This window comes from Thamnophis sirtalis, unplaced genomic scaffold, assembly GCF_051295495.1.
Source record: "Thamnophis sirtalis isolate CommonGarterSnake01/CBP01778 unplaced genomic scaffold, rThaSir2_p1.2 scaffold_2, whole genome shotgun sequence".
NCBI lineage: Eukaryota > Metazoa > Chordata > Lepidosauria > Squamata > Natricidae > Thamnophis > Thamnophis sirtalis.
The window spans coordinates 157,470,176-157,485,114 of NW_028261382.1; the positions used below are offsets into that span (position 1 = coordinate 157,470,176).

Below are 14,939 nucleotides of genomic sequence, written 5' to 3' on the forward strand. Positions count from 1 at the left end.
CACAGGTTTCCTTTTACCCCGGGAGCCAGCAACAGCAGCCCGACCACACCAAGGGGGATACGCATTGTGAGTCCAAGAACCCTGCAAACTTAGGAAAAGAGCTGTGGTGTTTCCTGGCCAGGATCCTTGGGGAGAAGACGTCTCAGGCGAGTATCTTGTTAATTGTATTGTACCTATCTCGTTTGAAGATAGAAGGAGGAACCTGATCACTTCCTCGGACTCGGGACGGCTGTCCTAATGAAGTCCAGTTAAGTTGTGTGGGTGGTTAAACCAGCGCAGTTCCTGCAGGTGGCCATTGAGTTCTGGCTTCTGGGGCCTCAGGTCGCTGGTAGTGTGTTAGGATGGGTGGAGGAAGCAGCATACCCAGCACACCGCTGGATTGCATGATAAAAGGATTTGACTCATATTTTAACCATACTGATTATAAAGTCCCTTATCCAAAATTGACTAAGGATAGGCTCATTTACTTGTGCCAAAACCAGTGGCCGCATATGGGAGTAGGATGGCCAATGGGAGGAACATTTCAAAACCAAATTATAGATGATTTAACTTCGTTAATTGCTGCAAACGAAGAACGCTATCCTAATCAGTTTCCATATATAGATCAGTGGGGAGATGCTGTAGCAGGGCAGGCAGATGAATTATTACAGTGTCAAGCCGAAATGGTTCGCCTGTGTGTGGTTAGACCGAAGGAAAAGGGGAAGTTGAGGTTAGCTCCCAGACGTGTCAAAAATGTAGCAGCTTCAGAGACAAAAGGGTCAGAGAAGAAAAGGATTTTTGCCCAAGACGAAGAGGAACTTTTCAGACCTCCACCTCCCTATGCATCGGCACCTCCGCCACCGCAGGGGGCTGTAGGCATTGTTGTGCCCCAGGCTATGGGTGCTGCTGTTGCGGACAGTGGAGATAAGGAAAGTGCTGTGGGGGCAGGGGATCCTCAGGCAACAGGAGGGGCAGTGAAAAGAAAGGAGCCCAAGGAGGGTGGTTTAGGGGCTACGGGAATTAGAAGAGAAGGGCCAGTAACTAGACGATTGGGGGTGGAAAGGGCGAAAGCCGAGAGAGAGGAAAGTACGTTGTTAGAGGAAAAGGAAGGACTCTTTCCGTTAAGAGTATCAGAACAACAGGTGGGCGTGAACGCCCAGGGAGATCTTGAATACCGCCCTTGTATTCAATATATCCCTTTTTCAACTACGGATTTATTGAATTGGCGGCAGCATTTTGGTCCGTTGTCCGCCAAGCCCACGGAAATGACGGATCTGTTCCAAACCATTATGCACAGTCATAACCCCAATTGGCGAGATATACAACAGCTGTTAACTACGTTGCTAACAGCGGAAGAGAGAGAGATATTTTCCTATATTGCATCGCTTGGCTTCCTGGTCTCTTGATTCTACTACAAATGCACGCATGACAAAATTGCGCCGACAAAACCGCAGCACTAAAACCGTGATGTCATCAATGTGACGTCATCAACGCAGCGACAACAGCGCGGTGACAGAAGCGTGATTTAAGTTAAGGTAAGGGTTAGGTTTAGGTTTAGGTTTAGGGTTAGGGTTAGGGTTAGGGTTAGGGTTAGGGTTACAGCACGCTTCTGTCGCCGCGCTGTTGTCACCGCACTTCAGCACTCATTCGTCGGCACGCTTTAGAACTCTCGGTTTTGTCACCGCAGTTTAGTCAGGCACGTTTTTGTCGTTTGCCCTTTTGTCGGTGAACCATATAAATTTATAACCATTTACTATACCAACTAGGACTTCTGGGAGCCAAGTAATCCATGGCAATAAACATGAAAACTGATCAAAACTGAAGTTTTGATCAGACATCACAACCAGCTTCTTGCAATTTTTGACAACCTCACTCCAGACTGAAATGTTGAAAAGTTGCTTCTAGATATTTTTTTAAAAGTAGTACATCTCAGTCTTATAATGAAAAGTTTATGATGCTGGTTGAAATAAGATGAATGCATATGTGATATAGATGTCTTCGGTGAGAAGGCCTTTGTGTGCATAGCTGTACAAATACCAGCTTTGAAGCAAAGCCGGCTTTTAGGATTGCATGGAAATCAATGTGGTACACCAGTACACACAAAGGCAGACATTCTGACTGATCTCACAAACTCTTGCTTTAAGTGATGTGACAATCATGATTTCTTGTTGGTACCGTTCACTGTTGCTACTGTGGTGAATTTTGTTAATTTGAATAATGGCTGCATTGGGCTCAGATCTCAGAAATATCTCTCTTGCATTCATGCAGCTGACATAATCAAAAGACTTTAGATGAATACTTCTGTGCATCACTGCATTGTAATTGACAGGTTCACCGAAATCATTCTAATAATACTGGAATAAATGTCAAAAATTTAAAACTTTCCTTAGTTCCTCAAACTAAGGGGGGGGGGGAGATAGTGTAGCTAAACTTATTTCAAGATACTGTTAGTTTTGTCCTTACACTGCAGTCCTATATACTACCTAGCCTGAAGTTATTATTAAGTTGATTAAGACATGTTGCTCATATATGGTGAGAATGCAGTACTGTAGGCTAATTCTATTGAATGTTATCAGTTCAATTCTCTCTGGCTCAAGGTTGACTCAGCCTTCCATCCTTCCAAGGTGGGTAAAATGAGGATCCAGATTGCTGGGGGCAATACAGTGACACTGTAAACCGCTTAGAGAAGGCTCAAGCACGAAGCCAAAACTGAAGATGGCGAGTGGGACCTCACCGAAACGTTGCCAAGACAATCTCAATCTTACACAGGAAAAGACCTGAATACAACAAGACCAGCATACCTACACCCGTGAAAATCTACAAAAACATGCATGCATGCATGAATACACACACACACACACACACACACACACACACACACACACACACACACAGTATATGTAAGATTAAGATTGTCTTGGCAACCTTTCAGCGAGGTCTCACTCACCATCTTCAGACTGGGTTTTGGGCTTAAAGTGGGCAGCTCCAATCACACTTTAAGCCCCAAACCCAGCCTGAAGATGGCGAGTGAGACCTCACTGAAATGTTGCCACGATAATGAAGGCTACCTTATTATTGTTAGGTTATATCCTTATATATGTTTACATTATGGAAAGTTCAGGGCAGAGAAATACTGTTTTATTCAGACTATAAGACACTCCAGACTATAAAATGCACTTAGCATTGGGGAGGAAAACAAGAAAAAAATCTGCCTCTGCCTCTCAGCAGTTGCTTGCAGCAAATAGCAAATAGCCTGATCAGCTGCAGCACAGCCTGATTTAGCATGAGCAGCTGATTGGCAGCTGTCTTGGCTTCCAAGAATACCAACAATCAATGTTCCAGGCTGTTGGGATCCATCCATCACCACCTCATTGTGCCCCATTTTCAACCTCCACAAGTCCTGTTTTCGGCTTGTTCCAGGAGCAGGGATCGCTACCACCACATATCACTGCTGCTTGGGTTCATCCCCAAGTTCTCAAAAAATGTCAAATAACTATAATAAGAGTCTTGACCTTTTATATATCTATTATCCACAGTGGATCAGAAAAGCTACTTATTAAACAGTGAATTAAATTAAATTTGAAACCTTAAATTTGACCCAGAACATCTAATACTTACAGAGGGCTGAAATCCTATAATAACTTACATCTGAATTGACTGTCATAAGGAGTGCTATCAAGTTAGATGTCTATAAAAGCTTTAGAACAATCTATCACCAATATCTTGAATTGCTTTACTAGCAAGGTCCAATTGGTAATATTCACACCTTTTTTTTACTGAGGGGAATACTCAAAATCTTTAAGTTAGGAATATATCGAATTCTTAATGAACTGGCAGACAAATTTAATGACCATGCAGCTACATAGTGATTAAATTGTAATTTGGATATTGTACTTATTGCATTGAATCTAAGATATAAACAGTATTTTCAGCTGCTTATGGTCAAAAAGGCTTGACAATAATGGTAATGGTGATAATAAAAATGCTCAGAGCTTCAAAGATTATGTCCAATGTATTTGTCCATTAAGCGAAAGAACATCAGATGGAACTTTCACTATAAATGTCTGTGTTTTGGTTGCTGAATTCTGGATTTATTCTCAGGGCAGAGATATGTGATAGCAATTGGATTCCTTTTAAGGGAGCTTCTCAGCAGAGGTTAGCTACATGGTCTGAAGCAATGCTATCCCTCAGCCTCACTAAGGGAGTTTCTGTCCAAGCTTTATAATGAATGACTACAGCTCTGCCAACAGAGCCCTTGTGGTTTTCTGTATTAAATAAATAGCTGGCATGCTTGAAATATTAACTACAAAACTGGCAGCAGGGAGAAGGAGGTACTTTGATGGAGTTAATATTTCAACTACTCTACATAATCTATAGTTACGACTTTTTTAACAGAAAACTTTGCTTTATACAGGGACAAAAAGCTAGTTCCCTTCTCCTGTAGTGTACTTATACCAGCTCAATTTTGTGCAATCTTTTCCCTCAAATACTATGATGAGTGTAAAGTGCAAAGTCCACATTATTGCAGCTTTGTGCAAAAACAAAAATTATTGGAACAAGGAAGGAAGGAAAGAAGAAAGGAAGGAAGAAATATTTATCTTAAGACTTCATGAACCGTGAATTCATATATTACATCTTTTAGAATGTAATACTACAGTGCCACCTCTGACTGGCCCCAGAGTGGGGTGCGAATGGAGATTTTCAGTATCCTCCAAGCCACACCACACCCATCAAGCCACACCCACAGAACCGGTAGTAAAATAATTTGAATTTCACCACTGCTATGGACCATGGCCATGGACCCCAAGACTTAACTCAAGATTCAAATCATAACATTTATTCAAGCCTTCATAGCCCCCCCCCCCCCATAACAACATTGTGGTCCCCAGGATCCAGAAACCACAGGTTGAGAACCACTGTAATACTGTATTTTTAACCTGATTCCTGTTTAGATGTTGTTTTTATTCATAGATATTTACTTGTACAGTACACACAACAAGAGGAATATTTTGATTCTTCGGTGTTCTTCATTCAGTCATACCATTGCCATCATTGGATTGTTTTTTTAAAAATATTAAGTCTTCATTATTGTTTTTACCCATTGTTTCAGAATACTTGCTGTTTGCTCCTTTTGAAGGTTATCTCAGCTTTTGATGAACTGATATCCAAATCTGCAATTAGTGGCTCCTAATACAAACAGCAATCCTGATAACAAGAGTTAAAAACTCCATCTCATGTCCTTGCTCCTTTGAAAAGCACTTCACTGCCTACTTTTGCAGAAAGAAGACAATTGTCATAACTTCTGGTGCATAGAGTTCTTAATTGCTACTGTGTTTGATCCCAAGCTATTGTTCAGAACACTGGACTTCCATATTGTGAAAAATTGTTTAATTGTGTAACGTTCTGCACAGCAAATTACTTTTGCAGATCTGCAAAGTTTTCCATTAAAATTGTATTTGAATATGGATCATTTATCCAGTTTTGCCACTGGATAATGCAATGGCCGTACTGAGAATTGAAAAACAGAGGTAATTTATTGCATCCCAGGATATGTGACATGGATCCCAACTTATTTTTATTTATTTATTCCCCATTGCTTCCAATTATTTTGCTGCTTTGTTTCTTCATATTTTAAAACACAAACAATCTGTTCTCATTCTTCTGATACATCTGAATCATCCAAACTTATACAGTCCCTGGGTTAGAAAAATTAGGCTGCAGGAAATCTTACATTCTAGTTCAAATAATTCCAACAAAGTAATGGCCTATTTGCATTTTAATGCAGATTTTGACTACAGCACCTGAGACTTCCGTTGGGGCTAGGATTTAAATTTTAAGGTAATTAAGAATTGATCAGAGTATGCATTTGTTTTATCTGTTTAATAATCCTGTTTATGCCTGTCTGTAATACTATGCCTGACCTCAACTTGTTCTAAACTATTATGCACAAAATGTGGGGCTTCTGTTGTTGCCATGATTATGAGCGTTCAGAAAAGGGACAAGCAATGTTGGATAACTGATTGTGTTTCCATAGAAATGCTGTTTTAACCAAGGAGGCTTATTTTCAATAAGAGACATGGCAGGAAGGTATTAAATGTTTAAAAATGCAATTTTGAGAGAATGTTATTGATATATCTGATTTAGCATGAAGGTTTGTATGAATGATTGCAAATGTAATTTGGACAAAAAAAAATAACATTGGTTACCAGTTGCTTAACAGTTCATTACCCATCAATGGAATCTGGACTGGTTGGAAACAGTACCTTCCAACTCTGTTAATCTGTAATATGCAACAAATAGAATGGAAATAATCTGAAAACCTGGAGTCTGGAACATGGATTCTAGATTTGATACATTTACACCAGGGTGGATTGCTGCCAGCATTATGGCCGGTTTTGTGCACAGACAATTTTGCTCTGTGCCCATGTGCAGTTGTCCATAAATAAGTCTGTGTATGTGCAAGAACATTAAAAAATGGGGAAAAAACATTCTGCACTAACCCGGGAACCAGTTCGGAGGTGTGGCTGGTCTGGGTTGCTGCCGGTTCCAATGATCCAGGCTGGCAATCCACTACCGGTTCGGCTGAACTGGTCTCTGAAATGGTAGAACCCACCTCTTATTTAAACATACACATAAGCATACTTATAGTCAATAGCAATAGCAGTTAGACTTATATACCGCTTCATAGGGCTTTCAGCCCTCTCTAAGTGGTTTACAGAGTCAGCATATCGCCCCCACAGTCTGGGTCCTCATTTCACCCACCTCGGAAGGATGGAAGGCTGAGTCAACCTTGAGCCAGTGAGATTAGAACCACTGAACTGCAGATAACAGTCAGCTGAAGTGGCCTGATTAAATCCACAAAATATATTTACAAAACTGAATAAAATGTAGCAATTTCTGCTAATTTCACCAGCCACTTTCCCATTAGTTTGCAAATTTTCTGAGACAACTAGGAGCTTTGTAATCAATTTTAATGGAACTGAGCAAACAGAGAGAAAGTTCTCCCATGGAAGACAGGTGATCCCCTCTTAGAGTTGTGCCCTCCTAAATTTTCTGCCTGAAGCAACCACTACTTCAGGAACAGGATAGCCTAATAGCTATTGTTATCTGAAAAACCCTGATGGCTTTCACAGACTCTGTTCCACAAGTAGCTGATTGTGAGGCTCTGTTGTTGTGAAGTTAACCGTAGTTAACATGCTCTCTATTGAAGAACATTTGGAAATTGCAACTTGTCTAAAATGCAATGATGTGGGCAGTTCTACGTGTTCCACAACAATCCCAAATGACTTCCAGTAAGGTTCTGGATGAAAGTCAAGGTGCTGGTTATCATTATAAAGTCCTATCTGGCATGAGTTTTTTTCTGGGGGCCACCTGATCCTATTGGGGTCCCTGCACACCCCACCAAAATCAAAGGGGTGAGCATCCTCTAGGCCCCTTCTATGAAGCAATGTCATATTGTGGGACTGAAAAGTTATGCCATCTCTATTATAGTGCCTTCCTTGTGAAACATTTCCCCAAATGCCCCTTGAACGTTTAGGCCAGTATGTTTAACAAACCCTGCTGGTTTATTCATTTGATTGCAGTTTCTTTACTGAATCTCAAATGCTTTTAGGCATGTGATATATAGAAAGTTTTTAGCTGTTTATTTTAACAAATCATGTTGGGTTCTGCTTGCAGCCTAGAGTCATTCCTGATTGATAGACAGCCTTATAAATTGGTTAAATAAATATATAAAAACAAATAAATTACATATTCTGATCAGGCTAAGTTCTCTCTGTGCAGCTGCCATTTTGAAAGCAAATATTGTACAATGAAATGTTTATGCACATTTAAAGTCTAATCAATATCCTGTTCAGTGCAGAAATTCACTAAACCATTCCTGACAGGCACCCAATCAGTCCTATTTAAAAATCAGCTCCATCGTCTCCATCTCTTAAAACAGAGTGCCTGGAAATGCACCAGTGGTACTCTAACCCAGGGGCCACCAACCCTTGATCTGTGGACCGTTACTGATCTGTGGCATGCCAGCAACCAGGTTGTGCAAACAAGTGAAGCCCTATCTTCAGTATGCAGACAGCATGCAAAACCATGCCCCCTCCAATCTGTGGAAAAACCACTGGTGGCCACTGCTCTAACCATTAGAGGGGGCAATGTGACTCTTGCTTCCAGTGATCTGGATAGAATCCTTTTCTTAGTGAGTATTAATTTCTATAAAAGTTGTTTCACCATACTGTACGATGAAATACAGCTAATGGTCTATAAAAATATCCAGACATTTCTTTAGCTAATTGCTATTAAACCAGGTGCTGTGCTTGTGCATCTGATTCATCTTTTCCAAATGTAGGACCTTACACTTCTTAAAGTTCAACATTACCTTGTTGAACTTAGTGCAATGTGAAAGATTGACAAAGCCTGTGATTTTTTCCTTCTTCTAAAGTGTCATCCAATTCCATCATTCTTGATAGCACTAGCACTAGCTCTTAGACTAATAGTGCTTTATAGCCCTCTCTAAGCAGTTTACAGGGTCAGCATGCTTCCCCCAACAATCTGGGTACTCGTTTTATTGACCTGAGAAGGATGGAAGGCTGAGCACTATCTAAATTAAACAGTGGGATATGATGGTATTCTTTGGTTGTATGCTATACTGAGAGTCAATTTCTAAATCAAATAGTGGGAGATGATGGTCTTCTTTTGCCCCATACTGGGTTTTTTTCCTATTCTGTTTTTTGTTTCTGTTTTGTTAGAGGGAGAAAAAAATGAAGTATATCCTAAACAGGCTAAGTAAACAGGGCAAAATTATTTCAGCTGTCAAAATGGGAAGAAAAGAGGGTTTACCATGACAACAGACTGTACATTCTTTCTGCTGAAAAACTTTGGCTTATTCAAAATTAGTCCCTAAATTGATATTTGCAAATTTGGGGCTATTGGAAATGTGATTTCATGTGCACTAATCCTTTTGCACCTCACAGCTTAGTAACCACAAAGGTCAGTAGGGTGTAGAGAGAGAGTAAGGCATTTCTTTGGTCTGCTTTTGTATTATCACACTCTGGTGGAGCTGGCAAGCTTGTTTTCCATTTAACGGTTTTGAACATCACATTTTGTTTCATGTCTAGGTAGTTTAGGATTGAGATCCTCAGAAAGAACATCTTTCTTGTTCCATGTACCACATGGAAAACTACTTAGGTATAGAGATTCAAAAACAGTTTTGGGGGAAATGCTAATGAAGGCAGTAATTGTATTCCCATTCATTCGTTCCATTTGTATAATGGCAGCTTCCATATGACTGAATTAAGCATTGTTACATTTATAAACTTTTAGAGCTTGTTATGCGTCCCACACAAATTAGTCAATAGACTGAAATCAAATGGCACCTAACATTTAGATTTGGTTCTTGATTGGACAATGTAACAATGTTTAGCAAGTGCACATAGAATTAACACTACTGAATAGATCATTACATCTATACTGAGGTAATTCCAAATGTGGGGCTGAATTTTGAATGTGCAAATCTGAGTGAAATGATTAGTATCACATTATGTCAAATTTATGTAACCATATGGTATATAAAAACATGGTCATTTTCTTTCGTATTGGAAAGAAAATGAAGAAGCTGTTGTTAGATCCTAGAAATATTTATTAGTTTTCCCTATGATGCTATTTCCCCAAAGTAGGAGATGACTACTGGGACTGCAGAAAAATCAACATTCAAAGCATTGTAAGCAACTATGTAAAGTCAGTAAATGATTTTTTGCACCTTTGGGTGGGAAGGAGGGGCTGACAAAATGAAAATCAATTTCATTCAGTGTAAACATAAACTTAAATGCAATGAACGTTTTATAAAAATTCTTCTAATTGAAGAAGTAATACAAAATTTGAACTAAAAAAGAGTAAAGAAAAGTAAGAAGAAGGTGAAAAAGAAACATAGAAAGAAAAACAAAGGAAAAGGAATAAAAGGGAGGGGAAGGAAAAATTCTAAAGACGCAGTTTCTGATCTTCTTGGTGGTCTTATAGACCCCATTTACATTTTATCTGCTCACTTAAAAGTACTGAATTTAAATTTGTATTGTATTGTATTGTATAAAATTAGTATTTTATTAATTTACCACTTTTCTGTGTTACAATTTGGTGACCGGTGTGGGATTATACAATTTAGTCTTGGATAGTCAAGAACAACATCAAGCTTTTTTCATACAATCAATTATAAGAACAATCACATGCATTTCCTCCTTTCTTTCTAAATTGTGTCAGTTTTGTTGCTCTGGATTCAGGCCCATTTCTTACTAATGTCCTTGCAAATTCTTCTCTTTTCAGAGCCTTAGCAACAGGCATCCACATCTCTGAATATACATCAATGTAAGAGGTATCTTGATTAATACTGAATTACCCTTCAGTGTTCCAATTGTTTCTTTTTATAAAAAAATAGCTTCTGTGTTTCTTTCTTGGTGTTAATTAAAAATTCTTGAACAATGTTTTTTGTAGCAGGGATGCTGTTGTGTAGTTTGTTTGGATGTTGGCCTATGCTACACCTAAATGTCTCCTTTGTAGTAAACAATAAAGTTGTGCCAAGTATTTTCCTCCTATGTTTCAGCTATCTAGAGTGATTTTTATATCCCTTCCTCAATGCTCATAAACTGCTTTTAATACCAAAAAGCCCCCTTAGAGAAAGTCCCTCATAAAGTCTTCATTTGGGATTTAACTGAGATATGGAAAGCTACAGATCATAGAATGAATCATAGTACAGTGAAAGGTGGGGTACTCATATCAATCTTTCCTCTTCATAAGTGAAATATATGGAAACTATCCATGCAAAATTTATCAATAAATGTTTTTTTCAAAATTTATTGGAAAGCAAATCCATATATCAGAATGGTTGAAGGGAAAAACATAGCTTGACATTATTAGATGCACTATCAAGATAGCTTTGTAAACAGTAATTTAATGACATAAAATGCTTGTGTTTGTCCACAGCATGAAAATAAAAATTTAAGAAATACAGAGAACTATGCATGTAAAACCATCTGAGCAAAGGACAGATACCAAATTGTACAGATACCAAATCACTAACAAAGAAGTACCACTTCAGAAACTGGATTAGATTGATTGAGAATCTAACTTTGCATAGGTATTAAATTGTGAAAAATATCCAAAGTAGAATACTGGGTGGATAAATGCTTTTCCTGTGCCTACCTTGGTTAGGCATCATTGAAGCAATGAGGCATATGATAGAGCTGAGGAATAATACCTCACAATGGAACAAATCTCCACTACTGTCTAGAAAAGGGCTGAATCATTTGATTCTGCTTTATAAAAATTAAGGAGGAAGTATACATTTCTTTATTGTTGTGTTGGAAGAAATATCCATCTGTTTCAGTTCCAAGCTGGGAGAAAGACATTGGAAACAAGGAGGCTGCTTGCAAGGATGGTTTAATGATGAAGCAGAACCACATGGGGTCTGGTGCAACTGATCACTTGGAGTTGAGGGTGAGAGGTTTTTATACCTTCTCTTGGGATTTGCACTTGAGCTTCCTGTTCCTGTGCAAGTACATGCATTCTATTGGCTGTTGTCAGAATCTACGGTGCCATGTAGAGGTTGTGTAGGGGTCATAGCTGGCTCTATAGGCAAAGTACTAATTTTAGGTGTTTGTCTGAGCTAGGTTTAGTTGAAGTTTGGAGAGTGATGCAGTAATTCCTATTATGGCTTAATGGCTTTGCCCTATGTTGACTCTTGGGTGAGGGCTAATCTGCCTTTGTTCAGACTTTGCTGCAGGGAGTAATGGATTACCAAATCTGAATTTCTAAAAACTGTGTCAGCTCAGTATCTACTTGGGGGCAGAGGGCTGGGGCTCTGAGTTTCAGTCTCCTTTAAGATTTTTTTTATTTCTCTTTTATGAGAAATATTTCATTCTACCTTTTAAAAATATTCCTCAAAATATTTCATTCTTCTAAGGGTGTTTGTGGCTCCCCAGTTGTTGCTACAAATTTTGAAAATGAATGTTGGGTTGGTTAATTTAGGCTTTAAACAGAAACAAATTTGTTGGACCTGCATTGCAAAACATAATAAATAATGCCATCAAAGAACATGTTCTTTACTTATACTCTAAACGGATAATCATACATGCAGATTTCCACCACATGTACAGTTTGCTGACGCATGTCCAAGCATGAAGTATCAAACATTGGGATAAAACACTTATTTATTACTGGCTGATTCTATGCTAGTTCTTGTTTGGGCTTAAAATGTTCAGAACTGAATGAAAAGAAGTCATTTCAGGTGACTTTTTATTATTAAAAAAGGAAATACAAGACTAGAAGAGACATAAGTAATAGCAGGATTAGAATTTGCAATTGGTAAAGGGGGAGAGCTCTAAGTATTAAAAATGGCAAAATGAATCATTTTTGAAAGATAATTTTGGTTTCTAATCTTCACACTACTTCAAGGTACTTAGTCCCAAGTACAATATTGATAAATTGCTCATTGTGCTCTGTCTGTAATTTTGCCCCTTTCCTCTTTTATACAATTACAGTCTTCAAGATAGAGTAACAAAAGATGCCTTTTCTCAGGAACTGAGATTTCTAAAGGAAAAAGAATAGACAAAAGCATTATAAAACATGAAAAGTGGAAGCTTGGGAGATTAGAGCCAAAAAACAAAACAAAACCCCCTCAACAAATTATTCACCTCACGCAACAAATAAATGTATTTTTGGCTTGACTTTCTTTGCTTACATATTGCAGGCATTTGTTTATTATTTTATTATCGCTCATCACTGCTGAATTACTGTTAAAAAATGAAGATTCTATGAAAACCATCCTAGAGGTTGGGGGCTCAAAAGGAAAAAGAAAAAAATTCATTCTGAACTTTTCAGCAAATGTCCAACATATGTTATTAACGGAGCCCAATGTTTCTCAATAGACAGCTCATTTTACAAGAGATACACTATTATACTATGGTAATTCTACAAGCTTTGGAAAGGGAACATAACTTCCTGTGAAATTTATAAGACTGTTGTAAATGGAGATTTTGGTTATCCTTAAAGTTGAATTCAGAGAGGGTTTATTTAAACAGAAAATCAGTTCTTCTTGCATATTGTTAGGTTGGGGCTCACAAAGTCTAATCACATGTATTTCAGATGTGTGCAATTGACTAAAATGAAGATAAAGCAGTTACTTTTTCAGAACTCTTAATGGAAGAAGAAAAAAGAAACCGGGTACCCAAAAAAGATGTATGTAATGTTCCTTTGTAATGTTGCATTGCTTTGTTTTTTGCTAAGTGTCTACAGAGAATTCAAAGTAGCTGCAAGAGAATTTGGTGCAGCTGCAACAGATTTTGAACGTATATTGCAGTAGACTTATGCAATGAATATTAAATGAAATAAATCGGTATTGAAATATGTGTGAATATTGACTAATATGGCTGAGCTTTTGGGGTAATAAGCTAAGACTTTTGGGGTAATAATGGACTTTTTTCAATTTTTTTTAATTCAAATTCTTATTTTTGAATAAACACAAACAGACAAAACACAACCCCCCCCAAAAAAATCTTCAATTACAAATTGCAGAAAGTGTGTCGATTGGTTACAAAAACTTCCGTGCATCCCTTCCACAGTCATCACCTACAATTCATGTCAAATCATATATTTTACATTATATATATATATATATATATATATATATATATATATATATATATATATATATATATATATATATATATATATATATATATATATATATATATATATATATATATATATATATATATATATATATATATATATATACACACACACACACACACACACATATACATATACATACATACACACATACATATATATGTATATTACTGTTATATATATATATATATATATATATATATATGTATGTATGTATGTATGTATGTATGTATGTATGTATGTATGTATGTATGTATACATAATGTAATCCAACAACATTACATCTTTATAACATGTTCTAAATAAAAATTGGTTATATTTAATAACAGAGTTTCTAAACCTCCTTTCGTAGTTATCATTTGCAATTTATATCAACTTTCCTCTTATCAAACCAAATGTATGTATGTATGTATGTATGTATGTATGTATGTATGTATGTTGTATTTGTGCTGATAAATAAATAAAGGGAGAATGGAAGTAGTGATCTTCCTCCCATATTTGGGCATACTGGGGGTTGTAAATCTAAATAGACACACACACACACACACACACACACACATTATTATCAATCATTTATTTAACTATATCCATTATCACTTCATTTTTTATCTAATGTTCTAAATTTAACTAAGTTTGACTTAATTTTTTATTATAAGCTTTCATACATAACACAATTTCTAAACCTCCTTTCATAGTCACCATTTGCAATTTATATCAAATTTCCTCTTATCAAATCAATACACATGTATACATTATTATCATTATCAATCATTTATTTAGCTATATCCATTATCACTTCATTTTTACATAGTGCTCTAAATTTAACTAAGTTTGGCTTAATTTTTATAATAAGCTTTCATATATCAACCTGTGTCTTTCCAGTAATAGTGCAGTCTTATGTCTCTTGCCATTTGTGGCATTAGTATTCTGGTTAATTCCTTAGTAAATTTTGTATGGACTTCTCTTCGCAACTTGTTGCATGTTGCATATCTCGTATAAGCTTGAAACCCTGCATCTGCTTCTTCAATCAGCTTATATTTGGTTATCACTAGTACTTCTGACAAAATTTTTCTCATTGGTTCCATAAATTCTTTTCTCCTTCCTTCTTCTATGCCTTGAAATCTGGGGTAAAGCTCCAGTCCATCTTTCTCCCCTTTCCATATTCCACTCTTTCCATTTTCAAATATGTTCAGTTCACTGTCGGTATCAACAATTTTCTTATCTCTTTGTTTATTTTTTCCTTCAGTTTTTAGAGCTCTGACCTCCACTTTATTCATTTGATGAAC

The 14,939-nt window shown here is 37.2% G+C and overlaps 1 protein-coding gene across 1 annotated transcript; it reads left to right on the plus strand.

Moving 5' to 3' along the window:
* The first annotated feature begins 341 nt into the window (after nucleotides 1–341).
* Nucleotides 342–1,385, plus strand: LOC148049247 (uncharacterized). The gene has a single exon (XM_087703587.1). The coding sequence runs from the start codon at nucleotides 342–344 to the stop codon at nucleotides 1,383–1,385; it is 1,044 nt and encodes a 347-aa protein (XP_087559713.1).
* Nucleotides 1,386–14,939: the final 13,554 nt, after the last annotated feature.